The 17,752-nt window shown below is 32.1% G+C and overlaps 1 protein-coding gene across 6 annotated transcripts in view; it reads left to right on the top strand.

Annotated features, from left to right (window-relative positions):
- The window catches only part of GLS (glutaminase), an 83,094-nt gene that overhangs the window by 22,842 nt on the left and 42,500 nt on the right, over window positions 1-17,752 (top strand). For 3 of the 6 annotated variants that reach the window (XM_053598330.1, XM_053598329.1, XM_053598328.1), the window contains exons 5-9: window positions 1,086-1,165; window positions 2,796-2,959; window positions 7,022-7,080; window positions 16,411-16,443; window positions 16,532-16,590. In XM_053598330.1, the coding sequence (XP_053454305.1) occupies window positions 1,086-1,165; window positions 2,796-2,959; window positions 7,022-7,080; window positions 16,411-16,443; window positions 16,532-16,590 (395 nt within the window). Of the gene's footprint in view, window positions 1-1,085; window positions 1,166-2,795; window positions 2,960-7,021; window positions 7,081-10,093; window positions 10,261-12,295; window positions 15,668-16,410; window positions 16,444-16,531; window positions 16,591-17,752 lie in introns of those variants that run through there. The other 3 variants (XM_053598332.1, XM_053598333.1, XM_053598331.1) reach the window with 3 other exon arrangements.

The raw sequence follows: 17,752 nt of genomic DNA on the forward strand, positions 1-17,752 counted from the left end.
AAAAGAAATCAAAGTTTAAGACTTTTTTTCAGATTTTTGAAAATTTGATTTTCAAATAATTGAGATGGCTTTAAAATTTTTAATTATTAAAAAAACCTTACTGAGAATTTCTGCAGGTCTGAAATCCTTGAACGTTAAATGAAGGGTTTCTAGTTTTAAAAATCCTCTAAACAATACTAGGAGCTGTTTTTAATCTCCAAATTGAAAGGTACTTTGTTCTGTTTCAACTTTGGGTAGCTTTAGCATAATAAACTTGACCATTTAACAATGCAGGAGTGAGGGAAGCTGAGCCCCTGTATAGTTGAAAATCCAAATATAACTTTAGCCTTCCTTAATAACTACTATTGACTAGAAACCAATAACATAAACAGTTGATTAACACATATTTTGTGTATGTTTTATATTCTGTATTCTTTCAACAAAGTAAGAATAGAAAATGTTACTGAGGAAATCATGAAGAAGAGGAAATATATTATTTGTTAAATGGAAGTGGATCATTATATTATAAAGGTCTTCATCCTCGGAGTCTTTACGTTAAGTGAGCTGAGTTGGAAAAGGAGGGGTTGGTTTTATTGTCTTAAAGTGTGGCAGAGGTGGAAGAAAATCTGTGTAGAAGTGCACACTCACAGTTCAAACCTGTGTTGTTAAAGAGTCAACAGTATAGCCTCTTGATAACATTTTAGTGTAAATACTTGTTACTTATGTTTAAATATCTGATTTTATAGTTTTTAGATTGTGAAACCCTACCAGTATCCATAACCCTAATTAAAGAAGTTTTTAACTTCTTTCTTGTAAAAAAAAGTAAAGTCCAAGTTCTTTTAGATTCTTCACTTTTTTAGGAAAAAAGAATGATTGGCAAATATAGAATGATAGTGACTGAGAGAAATAACTTTAGATCTCACTATAATCCTCAAATCTTTTGTGTCCTTCATTTTCCTGAACATTGTCATAAAAGAAACTACAAAGCCATAGAGTGTTCTAAAATAACTAATTGGTGGAAGCTAAATAGAGACACACATTTTTTGGTGGAAGAAAATATGTTATTTGCTTGTATCTGTTAATTTGTTTACAATATTTTTGGATAGGTTGCAGATTATATTCCTCAGCTGGCCAAATTCAGTCCTGATTTGTGGGGTGTGTCTGTTTGTACAGTAGATGGACAGAGGTAAGTTTATTTCAAATACATGAAAACTAACTCTAGGCTTCAAATTTTGCATAATAGTGAGTGTGACATAGAAGAGACCATCTTTTCTAATTAATAATCCTAACATGACATAATTTCAATAAGGTAAGTTAGCTTAGATTTTAATGTAGTTTTTAACTCAACTGAAACAGTAACCTTATACTAATTTTTTATGAGGCATTTCAGCTGTCTGATTCCCAGTTGTAGTCTTGATAGGTATTATTCAAATACCTGCACTTATAAATTGGTTTAGGAAAGGCAGACTTTTCAAAACACGACATTATTATCTAACGAACTGACCACTGATAAAAATTAGTTCCCATTTCTCACCTTACCGTTGGTAACCTATTCTGTGATTTTCTTTGTTCTTTATGTTCCTGTTATGATTAGCATGAGAGCTGGACAATGCACATCCTGTTATCCATCAGTCATTTGCAAAGTGACAAGTGAATTGCAAAAATATATAGGATTTCATGAAGTTCATGGGAGCAGTATTTGGGAAAGGCTCAGATTGTAGTCATAGCTGCTGGTAAATGAGGAACTCGCAGAATTATAAAAGGATAGTGATGTGAGGGTGCTTTAAAGAGAATGACTTAAAAAAGATTTGATTTAAAAATTAAAGAATTAAAAGAGGCCTTTGGAAAATCCTAAAGTTCTAAATTTTTTTTTCCCAAGAATATTCCTTTTTACTATGTTGAGAGTCAAACAAAGATTTATTATTGTGTCGTATTTAGCTACTGTGCTTGGCCTGAATAATTTTTTAAAAGGGCTAGTTCAGATTATGTGATTTAGGTAAGTATAAGAAGAGGTATATTCTTTCTTACACTCTTGCCCTCAAAAGACAATTCCTACATTACTTATTTATTATCTTAATTTAGAACAATTATTCTATTACCAGAGTGCTTTTATACTTCTCCTCTTTTTTGATGTATTCCATATCCATGGGTTCTGCATCCTTGGATTGAACTAACTGTACATCAGAAGTGGTTGAGAAAAAAACATGGATGGTGGTTGCATCTGTATTGAACATAGATAGACTTTTCTTCTTGCCATTGTTTCCTAAACAGTGCAGTACAGTGTTATTTATATAGCATTTACATTTTATCAGATGTTATAAATCATCTAATTTAAAGTACCCTGTTTCCCTGAAAATAAGACATCCTCTGAAAATAAGACCTACTTACAGGAAAGATAAGACGTCCCCTGAAAATAAGACCTAGTGTATCTTTGGGAACACACCTCAGGGAAACAGGTTATACAGGAGGGCATATGAAGGGTATGTGGAGGTTCTACACTATTTTACATAAGGATTTGAGGATCAGTGCATTTTGGTATCATGGGATCCCTGGAACCAGTGCCACATAGATATCAAAGGATAAGTTATTTTTATATTTATTCTGTAATATTGAAGTAAACTTGTGTGGTTAAATTATGGGAGACAATTTTTATAAATAGGAATTAACATTTAAAAAGAACAACTTCAATTGTACAGTTAAGTTTTTTCCCTGGTGATGTTAATTCATTTTTAATCAACTTTTAAATAGGCATTCTATTGTACAGTTAAGTTTTTTCCCTGGTGATGTTAATTCATTTTTAATCTACTTTTAAATAGGCATTCTATTGGAGATACCAAAGTTCCCTTTTGTCTTCAGTCCTGTGTAAAACCTTTGAAATATGCCATTGCTGTTAATGATCTTGGAACTGAATATGTACATCGATATGTTGGGAAAGAGCCAAGTGGATTAAGATTCAACAAACTGTTTTTAAATGAAGATGGTAAGAATTAACATAAAAATGGGTTGGAAAAAGAAATACTGCATTTTCTTGTATAAGTCTAAGTAGTTATTATCATTTATCATGGGATTTCTGAGAAATCTATAGAGATAATCACCTACTTTTTAAAATGTTTATTTTAGGCATCTAAAATAACCATTTGCCTAAAATAATCATTAGTGAGTGGTGTAGGAACAGACCTAGGGCAGGGAGTAAAATTTCATCTTATAACCATCTGCAGGGGAATATATTAACAGCAAAATTTTTAAATGTCTGTAATTTTCTTACAAATAATTCAGTGGAGGCAGATGGGACTGCTGGCTGTGATTACTACTGGTAATAATTTCAGCTAAATGATGGGTACGTGGATGTTCATATACTATTCTTTCTATTTTTATATGTTGTATATAGTATTTGAAAACTTCAGTAATAGTCTTCATGGTATACATAGTTGAGCTTAGTGAGTGAGGATTTCTTTTTTGTGTGTGTTGGTTTTTTTCCTTCATCTTTGTGTTAATTAGTTGGATAACTAAAAAGTCTTATTTATAGGAATTCAGAAGAAAAGGGAAGGACAAAGGTAGTTAGTACTTTAATCTGATAGAGATTTTTAAATCTGAACGCCATCTAGCTGAATGTAAAGTAGGAAGATCTTTTTCATATTTACAATTGCAAGGGTAGACTTACAGTGAAAATTATATATACTCTGTGTGTCTGTGTGTATCTAGAATTACAAAATTAAATTTATTAATGAATGTTATGCTGGCTTTTTAAGATTGTGATGATTTATTAAGATTAGTGAATAGATAAAGAAATTATAGTAGTTTTTAATAACAGTAGATTTAAAATGTGTACAGCATAAAAGTTTTGGCCCTGTGGCTGGACTTGGCTGATATTTTCTATCATTGTAAGTGAGCAAACAAGTTACTTTATGGGGATATCAATTTTAGAAACTTCTCCTAGGGAGGTCTTTTTCTGCCTTAGAGTAATTATGTTAATCAGAAAATTAATCACATAGCCTTGTTGTCAATATTAATAGCTTTGGAAGGTATGGGCCTTGTTTGTTGCATAACTTATCTTGCTAATACTGCAGTATGCAGAAAACAATTACATATCTCTATTACATGGTTAGAGAAGACAAACTTAAGCATCACATACTGCATATTATATTATCCTGGAAGTATATAATTGACAGGTTCCAAAAGGTATGTGTTGAGATTTGAGAAAGAAGAGAAGTTAATTTACATGAGGAAGATAGGACTTAATCGATAGAATTAAGTTCAGATGGTTGGGAAGATGTAGGGGGATGTCATAGAATTAAATCATATGTAGACTATATCGTAAACATCTATAATGTGGGACAATGAGGATTCTTTAGCTCTAATTTTTATATGACACTGTAAAAAACCAATATAATACCTAAATAGAAATATCCAAATTGAGGTAGACATCCTTTTAAATATTTTTTAGTTCTAATATGCAGTAGCACATTTTCCCTTAGCATCAACTATTTACCAACTCCTTATAAGATTCATATACTTAGCCATTTGAAAAACTGTTTCTAATATATGAAAGAACTCTCTGAACATTTTATTGCCTGGGGGAGTATAAATACTTGTTAAAATTGATAGTTTTGTGCATTCTAATTTAAAATTTCAGCTGTTGCCTATGTTCATTTTGTCAATATAATAAGCTCTAATACATACATTACATTGAAATTGTAGTCTTTATTAAAGTAGTGTATTGTATATATTTCTGCTGTTGATAAATATTTTTCAATTAAGAATTCTAAATTGAACTTTTCAACTCTTTTATGGCAGAGCAGGAAACAAATAGATTTCACAGCCATAGGTCTTAGCGTAAAGTTTTATACTGTAGTTAGGCTGGTGTTATACATGGATTCTCTCTGGTGCATTTCCAGATGTTCAGATGTCTGGCTTTTGAGCCAGAGGTAGAGTGAGCAGTTGAAAACTGGGCTGTCAAAGCATGACATGATTTAGTGTTCTTTAAGACATCTTGAGTGTAGTTTATGTAGCACTTGCAGAGTATTTATTTCAGAAAATATTTAGTGTCCATGTTTATGTGGTACATTTGGAATATGTATATTAGCTTCCTCCTAGGGCCTTAGGTGATAAGGCCTAAGTCAGCTGCCTTCTAAGCCTGATAGTGCTAGAAAACTCTGAAATGACAGATATGTGAACATCTATACAATATTAAGTGTAAAGTAATTTAGCACATCCTGATTTCCATATTCTGCTTTCTGTTCACATGTGCTTTTGCTTTCAGGTGGATAATATTTGGAAAATTTTTGCTTCTTGGCACCTTCTTGCTGTGTAGTGTTCTTCTGGGATAGCAAGTGCCCTCATCTTGTGTGTTGTTAGAAAAAGCAAATTTCTCTTCGTATAATTTGGAGTAGGCAAATCTTGATTATAATAACAGATGTACCACCAAGATTTTAACTTTTGTAACTAGGCATTATCATGAGTAATGTGTAATTTTTTGTTTTTATTTATTTTTAATTGATAAATAAAAATATGTATTTGTGGTGTACAACATGACATTTTAAAAAACATGCATTGTGGAATGGCTAAATCAAGCTAATTAACATATATATTACCTTATGTACTTATTATTTATTTGTAGTTGTAGACTTAAAATCTGCTTTCTTGGCAATTTTCAAGTGTACAATACTTGGTTTTTTTTTGAGACAGAGTTTCACTTATGTCACCCTCGGTAGAGTGCTGTGGCGTCACAGCTCACAGAAACCTCAAACTCTTGGGCTTAAGTGATTCTTTTGCCTCAGCCTCCCAAGTACCTGGGACTACAGGTGCCTGCCACAGTGCTGGACTATTTTTTGTTGCAGTTGTCATTGTTGGTTAGCTGGCCTGGGCTGGGTTCGAACCCACCAGCCTTGGTGTATGTGGCTGACACCGTAACCACTGTGCTACGGGTGCCCAGCCAGTACTTGTTATTAACTATGGTCAACATGTTGTAAAATAGATCTCTGAAACTTATTCCTCCTATTAAAATGAAATTTTGTATAGTTTGAGGAATATCTCTCCAATCTCTTCTCCTACTCTCAACCCTGGTAGCCACCAGGTAGATAAATAGCTTGTATTAATAAATGGATGTTTTCTGCTTCCCAAGGTATTAGTATTTGTGTCATGCAGTAAATAAGAATACAATCAATCAAGAATTGAAATTCTATTTATTGCAAGAATTAGGAGAAGAAGTAAGATTTTAGATGAACTTAAAATTTTAAGTAATTTTTAAATTATATAAAAAACACATCCTTGTCGGGAAATATAGAAAGCATAGAGAATACAATTTAAAATCCCTTGTATAGCTGGGCGTTGTGGCGGGCGCCTGTAGTCCTAGCTGCTCGGGAGCCTGAGGCAAGAGAATCGCGTAGGCCCAGGAGTTGGAGGTTGCTGTGAGCTGTGTGATGCCATGGCACTCTACCGAGGGCGGTACAGTAAGACTCTGTCTCTACAAAAAAAAAAAAAAAAAAATCCCTTGTAAATCGTTTGTGTTGTATTCTTTGAGTACGTATGTGTTTATATATGAGCACAAAAATAAAACACTTAAAAAAAAGCAAAATTGGATTTATGCTAGATGTGTTTTTTCCCAAGTTCTCTTTAATATATGGTGATTAAGTGTTTGCCAGGCACTTTCTAAGTATTTCATGTGTTTAATCCAGTCATTACAACTCACTGAAATGTAGGTACTATTATTATTTAGTTTATAGACAGGAAAATTTAGACTTAGTGAAGTTCATTCCCTTGTCACATGGCAACACACAGTGGCGGAATTTTAGATGTGTTCTTACATTACTATTTGTTTTTCTGTACATGAAACCTTGTTTGACTATATGATTATTAGAGCAGCATTCTAGAAGTAAATTACTGCTTTGAGGTGTAGCTGTCTCAAATGTCCCACTCCCTCTAAAAAAAGAACCGTAACAATGGCTTACATTAATAAAGAAAGTTCACGTTTATGAGAAGACCTAGGCATTGAAGAAAACGTTACTAGGTATTTGAAATACTACTTTTGATTTGTATTTTACAGATAAACCACATAATCCTATGGTAAATGCTGGAGCAATTGTTGTGACTTCATTAATAAAGGTAAAATATTGACATTTCCTATTAACCTGGTAAACTTTTTGTAATAGCCAAGGCATAAAGACAAATCTTGGATTGTTTATGTAGAGCTACGAAAGGTTTTCACTTGGTGTTAAAAAATTAATCTTGTGGTATGGTATATGGTATAAAGCCAGGATTTGTATTTGAAAATTAAAAATGTAGTTACTTCATGACCAAATTGAAAACAGATGACTCATTGTAAATCCCAACAGTTAATTACTCTTGACTTGAAGTCTGCTGGACAATAGGCATAGAGGTTTTTGGTGTTTTTTTAAGTTTTGATATTTTTTTCTTTTTCTTCCTTTTGGCTCTTCTAGAATGAACAGATATAAACAAAATTAAAAGTATTTTACTGTATAATGTTTGTTTAATAGCATATGTAGGAACAAATGTTCTAGTACTTTGTGTTTAAGACAAAGTACATTTACTTTCAAATAGTCTCAATTCTTTTATACTCTCATGGTCTGGAATCACAATTTTTATTTGAACTTGTTTCATTTGTTTTACTTAAATCATGCCATAATTAAAATAATTAAGGCTTATTCCAATTATTAAGTTTTATTATTTTTCTTATGCTTTTAAAAGTTTATATTATATGTTAATTCTTTTCTCCTTTTAATGTTTGGTTTGCCTTAATAATTGGAAGCTGTGATGTTGTGAAATCAGTAATGAAAATGATCCTGTTGTGTGATAGATTTTTATATCTATTACATAATTTTAGAATCTTCAGGTTTTTAATTTAGATTTTTATTTTCTAATTAGAATTTCATTATTATTTATAAATTTCATTTGTGTTTAGAACATTTGTATGCTTTCTTCAGTAAATGATCTGTGCCTGTCTAATCCAAGTTAGAATAAAGCATAATTACATGACTGTACATGCCTTACTATGGATGGGATACCCTGATTATACAAAGGGTCTTCACATATAAATTATACACTTGGTCCAATTTCACAGAAATTTATCAAATTTGTATATTAGAAAATCTTTTTTTTTTTTTTTAAGAAACTCTTTTTTAATGTTCATGAATTTTGTATCTTCATGAGAAAAAGTTTTTAAAATAGAAGACTACTATGTTAATATATTCGAGTAGTTATTTAGGGCGAATGCTTTGTAAGCATTGGCTTTAATTCTTACAACTTCAGTGAAGAAGATAGTATAGCCAGGTATTTCTTTTTGATGTAACTAATTTTAATACGCTATGGAAATTTTCATTTTCCCCATTATAAAATAGTTAATTATGAGTATTTTACATAAGAGAAAGTTGTCAGTTTGAGGTGAAAGAAGCTGTTTATTATAGAAACTGATGCGATTATGTGCTTGGCACAGTCTTACCTTTTGGTAGCTTACAATGGAATGTTGAGTATGCACAAGTAAATGGATCCTTATAATGAAATTCAGTAAATGTTGCTATTAGAGAAAAGCCACTTTAATAAATAGTTCATATCTGGACAAGTAACTTAGATGTTATGTGTTAATGCCTGATGAGAAAAACACTACAATGGTTCTGAACCTTTTTTGGATCTTCCCAGAAAAATGTCTGAGTACCTTGATTTTACATAAACTTTATGGTATTCATGGACTCTTTGAAGCTGATCCATGCATCCCAGTTCAAGAATTCTTAAACTGGAGAAGGATTAATATGGTGCACCAATAACATTCCCCCCAAAGGGCACATATATGTAAATGATTAATAGAAGACTTCCTTAATTGTGTGCAGTTAAAAATCTTTTGTTTAATGATTCATGGGCTTAACAGACTATACTGAAATGCTGCATGTGGGAACTGCATGTCTCGTCATGTTACATCATCATTTCGTTATTTTTGCTTAAGTATGTTCAGTCATGAGCCATAAACTACACATTGGGCCACATTTGTATGATGAATTAGAAACAGTTGAAACACACATAGAACATAAGTGTGGTTCACTGTTTAATAGTGCAAAATTTAAAACTGAGTCATCTTATACTTAGAAATTTGATAGGTGATTTTAAATTTATAAAAAATTTAAATCTACTGGCAAAGTTGGAAATGAGGTTTTGGGCTATGGTTCATATTTTTGTGGTCACTTTCTTAGAGTTGTTTTAAGAATGTATTTTACATGTTACTTTTTTAAAAAATAAAGTTCGTGCAAGTCTTGGAGGAGGAACCTGATAAAACCCTGTATAAAAGTGTCCCAGAATGTAGTACTGATAATCCTTTTTTTTTTTTTTTGCCGGGGCTAGGTTTGAACCCGCCACCTCCGGCATATAGGACCGGCGCCCTACTCCTTGAGCCACAGGCGCCGCCCAATACTGATAATCCTTTTAAGAAAGAATTCAAAATTTCTGGAAGCATCTGTATGTGATCCCTACAAATTATATGATAATGTAATTATTTGAAGTTGCGGTAACAAAACAATAGCCAAAAAGGCCTTAATGATCAAGCCGAGTTCTCTATATAACTGGAAACTGAGCTTGAATAGGTTGTAACAGCAGTAAAATAAGGCTTCAGCTAAATTTCCTGATATCCTGTTTGACATTCATTCTACCATATTTAATGTAGGTGTTTGTCCTTTCTCTGGGTGACATCTTTGACTTTAGTATAGTTACATTGCCCAAAGCCCAGAAATACTATTTTCTTATTTATAAGTTGTACAAAAGATATTGAATAAAAGTCACATCTATTTTTTAGTGAGTGTATGTAGTCATTTTTTGGATATTAGTCACTGCCTGTCTGTAAGGAAACAAGCCCTTTCCCATGGTCTGGTACTTGCGTGTAAGTACCCAGACCATGGATATTTTGCCATGGCTACTAGATGTGAATTCTGGTTTTTTAGCTCTTCTTTTACTTGATGACCTTAAGACTATTGTGATATTTTTTCTTTCAAATCAGGAATTTATCATGGTGTCATTAGAACAATTCACCTCATGTCCCCCCTCCCCCAAATTAAGTAGAGTCTTAGTAAGACTCTTTATTTCGCAATTTTGTAGTATTGATATTTTTTCCTTATAGGATTGGTGGTGATCCTCAGGAAATGGGGGAAGAGGCAGAGCAAATGTTCAAAAGGATTAGCAGATTGTGGAAAAAAGGAGGATTTGGACAGAAGGAACCTGTTGCATAAATTCTTTACTAACCTTATAGGAAAACTCCAATATTTAAAATTTTAAACAAAGCTATAGGTAAATACCTTTTTAAAAACAAATGTCATTTTATTTTTTAAAAAACCATAAGGGTACTATACTTCCTCTCTTTTTTAGCTACTAATTTTAAAGGAAAACTTTTTGTTTCATTCTGTTTTATTTGTTGATGATGATGTATGATCACTTAATTTAAAGGGAAGAATAAAAAATATGAAGGGAGCAAATTCTTTTATATGAAACAGCAATATCCTTATGTAATTTTTTTCATTTCAGCAGTAAAATATTTTACCTAGTTTTACTTTAAAAGTTAAGGTCTGCTGATAAATTTGAGGGTAGCGTCAGGAAAGTAAAGGTAGCATATTATAAAATAAGGCCGCATTTAGACTTTTTCATTTTAGAAATAGAGAGTAAGTTACACTGTCTTCCTGTTCTCTTTATTCTAGTTGTAGTTTCCAGTTTTCGTCATTTGAGGAAACTTGGATTTGTTTTTATCAGAAGTAGTTTTGAATTTTTAAAAAAATTGAGGTTTTCTCTTTCTTTCAAATTATTTAATCATGACCTATGAAAATCAAGATAAGTTCAGTTAATTTATAAGTGTTCAGCTTGGTCACATTAGTAACAGCTTGTTAGATTTGCTTTGGAAGCCACATTTTTAAAGGGAGTTTGTAACTGTGGGGAATAATGGATGATGCCTTAGGCTCGGTAATGTGTAATAATGTTCAGAAGATAGGATTTTTTACTTCTGTTTTTTTTTTTAAATAAAAGGTAAATCATTTATTGCCAACTGAAAATTGTTCTGATACTTTATTTTTAGGGTTAATCTATGAAAATACTAAACTGAGAACAACCTTATTTTCACCCATAAATCTGTTTTTTAATTTTCCTAGCACTATTTAGCTTTAAAGCATTTTCTGTCATAAAAACAAATTAAGAATATTTTATAAAATTATTTTTATTTACCTCTTTTTGCCTTTTTCCTCTGTGATCTCTGGTTTTTAATTGGCTTCATTGCCATGCTTTATGAATGGAATCCAGTGAGTTATTTACACAATAACTCTGATTAATGCATTTACTTTAAATGAACTTTTTTTTTTCTTGGAGACACAGTCACACTATGTTACCCTCAGTAGAGTGCTGTGTCATCACAGCTCACAGCAACCTCAAACTCTTGGGCGTAAGCGATTCTTTTCCCTCAGCTTCCCTAGTACTGGGACTACAGGCACCCACCACAACGCCTGGCTATTTTTTTGAGTGCAGTTGTCATTGTTGTTTAGCAGGCCCAGGCTGGGCTCAAAACCAGCTTCGGTGTATGTGGCTGGCGCCCTACTCACTGAGCTACGGGTGCCGGGCCTAAATGAACTATTTTTATTTTAACTTTATTGGCAGATGTTCTTGTTAACAGTAATGTTTTCACTTGCTTTATAATTATAATACACGAATCAATTCATAAATATGGCATAAAAACAGTAAAAAAAATTGCAGTATAGTAACATTAACTCTTTTATTAGTTTTAAAACTCAGGGCCTCTTTATCAGATTTTCATTAATAAAGTCTTTAGAGAAATGTAAATTCTATAACTTGATAGGCATACTTAAAGAAAAATTTGTGTAATTTTTCAATGCCAGAATCTGATTATCTTTTTAAAACATCCACATGGTTTGTTTTTCAAACCTATTTGGGCTGAGCATGGTGGCTTACATCTGTAATTCTAGCACTTTGGGAGGCTGAGATGGGGAGATCTTTCTAGCCCAGAAGTTTGAGACCAGCCTCGCAATGTAGTGAGACCTGTCTCTACAAAAAACTTTAAAAAAAAAAATTAGCCAGGCATGTTGGTGCCTACAGTCTTAGCTACTCAAGAGACAGATTGGAGGATTACTAGAGCCCAGAAATTAGAGGTTGTAGTGAGCTATGATTGTGCCACTGTGTTCCAGCCTGGATGACAGACTGAGACCCTGTCTCTAGTAAAGAAAAACCTAATTATTTGGTAAATGGATTAGAAATTATGATAAATATATTTTTTCAACTTAGTTTTTTTAAAAAATGTTCCTACTGCATTTACTACAAATTTTTGTGAACATTTTCAAAATTATCATAATAATACTAGTACACTGATCTTCATACTGGGGTAAATGCATTTTTGAGTACATGAATTCTTTCCAAGGGTTAGAGGAGCATTGATGTTTTAAGACAATTTCCAGATCTGTTTCTGTTTGTGTCTTTCTTAAAATTTGTCTTTAGTTCAGGTTTTTTCCCTATTTTCCAAAAGAAAAACATACTTGTCATGTGTTTCAAAGTTTATTATCATGTATTGCTTGAGATTGTAAAGACCTCCTTGGCCACAAACAACATAGAACATCTTTTTAAAATTTATTTTTAATTTTTTGAACGTAGAGCTTCTTGAAATATTGCAGTTTGGTATTAAAGATGTGCATCACTATAATGACTACTAGTAATAAGTCCTGTTTGTATACAAGGTTGTTTCCAGTTCTTTGATTTCAGCAAAATTGTAAGACAATCTAAGCAAGTTGTTAGTGAATAAGAGCATTAGTGTAATTTTTGAGAATAGATTACTATATGACTTTTGACACATAATGAGGTAGAGGCATATAAAGAACCAATAGACATTGTTACAATAAAATTTTTTCCATTTCTATCTATTCATCTATTGTAAGCAAGATTTCTCAACTAATAACATTTGTAAAAATTAAAAATAAGAAGAGAATTAATTCCCATCTCTAGTAATAGAAAATAGCCATTGATATGTGAACTAAAAATCAATTACTATTTCAAAGGGGAAAGAAAATACTCAAAAGGAATAATCTTGCACGTTAGTGTGGGAAACTATTAGCAAATAAATTATTTTTCTTTTAACTGCTTATCGTGAAAAATTGCAACATATATCCAATAAACTAATTCAAACAATATAGCCAATAAACCAATAGTATAACAATATATCCAACAAACTAATAGTATAACCAACTCCCAGGTACCCATTTCCAGCTTCAATTTTGCAACATCTGTTCATCCACCTGTCTTACCCAGTGTTTTCCATAATGATAATGATAATGATAATGGTTTTTATAGGTTTTGGTTTTCTTCTTTTGAATGAGGAGTTTGCTCTAATTTATTTTGTATATGTATGTGTGTGTTTTTCCTAATAGTTTTGCAAATGAACTTTTTGCTACAACTTTTTCAAAATTAAAATAACATGGCATCTTAGTGATTATTAAATCCCATATATCGCTAGGGTATGTGCACTCTTTCCAAGAATACAGGGGCAGGTATAGTTAAGTTAAATGCTTTTACATTTAAATGGGGGAGGTTTTGGAGAGAAACCTTCAGTGTACACAACCATTCAATACAGGCATACTTTGGAGAAATCGTAGTTCTAATCCGGATCACCACAGTAAAGTGAATATTGCAATAAAGCAAGTCACGCAAGTTTAGGAGCTTGAAACCAGCCTGTCTTTACTAAAAATAGAAAAATTAGCCAGGCATTGTGGCTAGAGCCTGTAGTCCCAGCGGCTTGGGAAGCTGAGGCAGGAAGATCGCCTGGATCCAAGAGTTTGAGGTTGCTGTGAGCTGGGCTGAGGCCATGGCACTCTAGCCTGGGGCGACAGAGTGAGACTATCTCAAAAAAGGAAAAAAAAAAAGTTAGAGCTTGCTCTGGATTAGGCTTTGGTTTAGGGGGATGTGGCAGGTTTGATCTTCTCTCTAGAACACTCAAACTTTCTTCATACCAGCAGTTAGGCTGTTTTGCTTTTTTATCATTCGTGTGTTAACTAGAGTGATACTTGTAATTTCCTTCAAGAAGGAAATTCCTTTGCATTCAGAACTTGGCTAACTGGTATAAGAAGGCCAGATTTTGGCCTGTCTTGGCTTTGTACATGCTTTCCTTATTAGCATTTTTAGCTTTTGATTTATAGTGAGATAGATTCAACTCTTCCTTTCACTTGAACACTTAGAGGTCTTTGTAGGATTATTAATTGTCCTAATTTCAATATTGTATATGCAGAGCACAGAGAGGCCTAAAGAAAGGGAGACAGGGGAATGAGTGAATGAACGGCCAGTAGGTAAAGCAGTCAGAACACACACTACATTTATCAATTGAATTTGAGGTCAATTAATGTTTTATGTGGGCATGGTTTATGGTACCCTACAACACTTATAAAATAATCAAAGATGACTGATTACATATTTTCATAATAGAGGGAATTAGCAAAATGTGACATAGAGACACAAAGTGAACACACAGTTGGAAAAATGGCTCCAGTAGACTTATTTAACATACAAGTTTATCAGAAACATTTAATTTGTAAAAACTGTAATATCTGCAGTTTAGCTCAATAAAATGAAGTTCAGTAAAATGAGGTATGCCTGTATTTTGTTTTGCCCTATTTACATAATCTGCCTAGAGCATATTGAGTAGGGTTTACCCAAATGTTATACTGCATAATGATAGACATTGGCAAATATCAGTTGTTTCTTAAAAACAGTGTAAAAGCAAGACTTAATTGTGTTTTAATTTAGTAAGCCACAAAATAGATCAATTATGTGATCATATTCTAGACTTGAAAAAAATTTTTTTGTGATATTAAGCATGACTGCTCATTGAAGAAAACTTGTCTGAATTTTATAGGGTACAGTTAAGGTCAGAGAATGAAAGTTCAATGTAACTTGTTCTTTTACATTGATTAATTGTATAACCAGTAATTATCCATGTAACATCCCAATGCAAATGCTGACATCCATTTCCAAAAGAGTTGTTTTTTGTGCTTTTTCTAAGGTTAAAAAGGTTTTTGTGGTTTAAATGTTGTTACATATTTTACAGCATTAGGATCTATGGAATATTTTGACAACTGCAACAGTTCAATGAAGTTGGTAATTTCTTCTTTTAATTATTTTTCATTGAACAGCTTTGGAGTTACATTTCTACATTTTGATTTCTGATATATTATAGGGGAAGAAAACTTAAAATATGTCAAAGGATGTTTTAGATAAAGTGCATAGATAGTGATTATGATATGGCAGTAACTAAATTATTCTTTGTTTTGGTAATGCCTAATTTTGATGAAATAGTGTGGTGTTCCTTCTAGCTACTGACTGTATATCTGTAATTGTACATTTTTCTTAAATAAGTTGGTTTGTAGGTTTTCACATATTACCTACCACACCCTACTTCTTTTGTCAATTAGAGAGTGAACCTGGATAAGTTCAATTAAATAATAGTCTGGTATCGGTTTCCCCCCCATAGTAATATTTGAAAGTATAATACTTTGGATTTTTTTTGAGGATAAAGTATGTTCTTAAAACTTTAGTTGTCAAATTATTTTATTTTAAGCTTGTTTTTATAAATTAGAGATGTATTGTTTCTTTTGGGTGCATATCACCAATTAATACGTTTGATTTCAGATCTACAACTTACTGCTTTGTAAACTTCGCCGAGGTAAAATGAAACCATTTGGCTACTTGGACTGATCTACGTTACATAGGTTTTTCCTGTTGACATTTGTAGTAGATAACATGTCAGAAGTGATGAAACAATACATCTTCCATACTCTCAATTGGCATAATACTAAATACAATTGAAGCTAATTTTTTAGAGATTATAAAATATAATTTTTTTAGTTCAAGTATTGTTTTAACAAGTAAAAGATACTAAGGGTAGAGCTTTCTTTTACACTAGTAAAATGTGCCTAGAATGTTTGCATATACTGGAATTATAAAATATGAGTTAGTTTTGCAACATAACTAATTTTTCTAACTCTAATGTTGGTTTAAGGATTTTTTATAAGTAAATTGTTCTTAATTGAAATCATGATTTATATATACTTAATTCTTTTCTAAGGGTGAAACTTTATTTTAAGTTTTTTTAAACATGAAATTAACATACATTTTACCAGATTATGTGATGTCTTGAAAGATAAGGGGATTCAGGGTAACTTGATTTAAAGTTTTGTAACTTTGGGTTGGGTAAAGATACACTTAAAATAAAGCATTCCCTTTGTTATTCTGATTCATTCTCAACATGTGGGTGTTAAAGTACATGTAAAAAAGTTTATGTAAATATTAAATTACTTTATAAGTATTTCCTAGATTTAAAAGTACTAATGCAGTGATACTAGATTAGATTAAAATTAAACTGTGATGCTTCCTATGTTAACATTTATGTCTCTTATTTCTTTATAGCAAGGAGTAAATAATGCTGAAAAATTCGACTATGTAAGTGCAACATAGAATTCGGTTTTTATGCCATATTCTTTGTGTATTTGTTTTTTGATTACTAATACTTCCTAATTTTGGTTTATAGGTGATGCAGTTTTTGAATAAGATGGCTGGTAATGAATATGTTGGATTCAGTAATGCAACGTGAGTTTGCTTTGTGACTTATGTTTTAAATTAATAAAAACATCTAGGTTATAGAATTTTACTTTAAATATTGTTTTATTACTTCATATATGTGTGTGTGTGTGTGTGTATATATATATATATATATATATACTTATTTGCACACTGTATCTGGAATTAATCTGTTCCACCTTGTTAGCCCTAGGACTGACTTCAGTGAATAATTGCTTAAAATTTGGTCATTAGGTAGAAAATGAATGATTTCTAAATTACCTAATAGAAACACTTTAAAAATGCTTTAAGAAGTTTTTTAGGGCGGTACCTGTGGCTCAAAGGAGTAGGGCGCTGGCCCCATATGCCGGATGTGGCGGGTTCAAACCTAGCCCTGGCCAAAAACTGCAAAAACAAAAAGAAATTTTTAAAAATTTCTTATAGATAATTCATATAATCAGAAAGACCTGAAGTTCACCTCAAATTATTGGCACTTACGCCATTATATCTTTGCTTATACTTGTCTTTTATCTTTCGGCCTCGCTAACTTGATTTTGACCCCAATTTTTATTTTATTTTATTTTTTAATTTTTTTTTTTTTTTTATAGCTTTGAGACAGTTTCACTCTCTTGCCCTGGGGTTGAGTACTGTGGCATCATCATAGCTCACAGCAACTTCAACCTCCTGGGCTCAGGAGATCCTTATGCTCCTGCTTCCCGAGTATCTGGGACTCAGGCACTCGCCACAAGGCCCACCAAGTTTTTCTGTTTTTAATAGAGATCTCACTCTTGCTCTGGCTGTCCCGAACTCCTGGTCTTGGCCTCTCAGAGTGCTAGGATTACAGGTGCAAGCCACTGCCCCCAGCCTTGACCCCAATTTTTAATTTTGAAATGTTCAAATTTATAGAAAAGTTGATAGAATAAATAGTGAATATCTGGAATCTTTTACTTATATTGTCTAGTAGTTTATCTTATTTGCTTTTTTCAACCTCTTTCTTTAATTAGATAAAAATGTGTTTATATCTCTACATACACATATGTAAATATACATATACACAGTATTTTTTCATGAATATTTGAAATTAATTGTACTTCATCTTTAAATAACTCAGCATGTATATACTGAGAATAAACATAGTCTCCTACATAACCACAATACCACTAACATACTTAACATGTTTAATTTTAAAACA

The sequence above is a fragment of the Nycticebus coucang genome, chromosome 7 (genome assembly GCF_027406575.1).
Source record: "Nycticebus coucang isolate mNycCou1 chromosome 7, mNycCou1.pri, whole genome shotgun sequence".
NCBI lineage: Eukaryota > Metazoa > Chordata > Mammalia > Primates > Lorisidae > Nycticebus > Nycticebus coucang.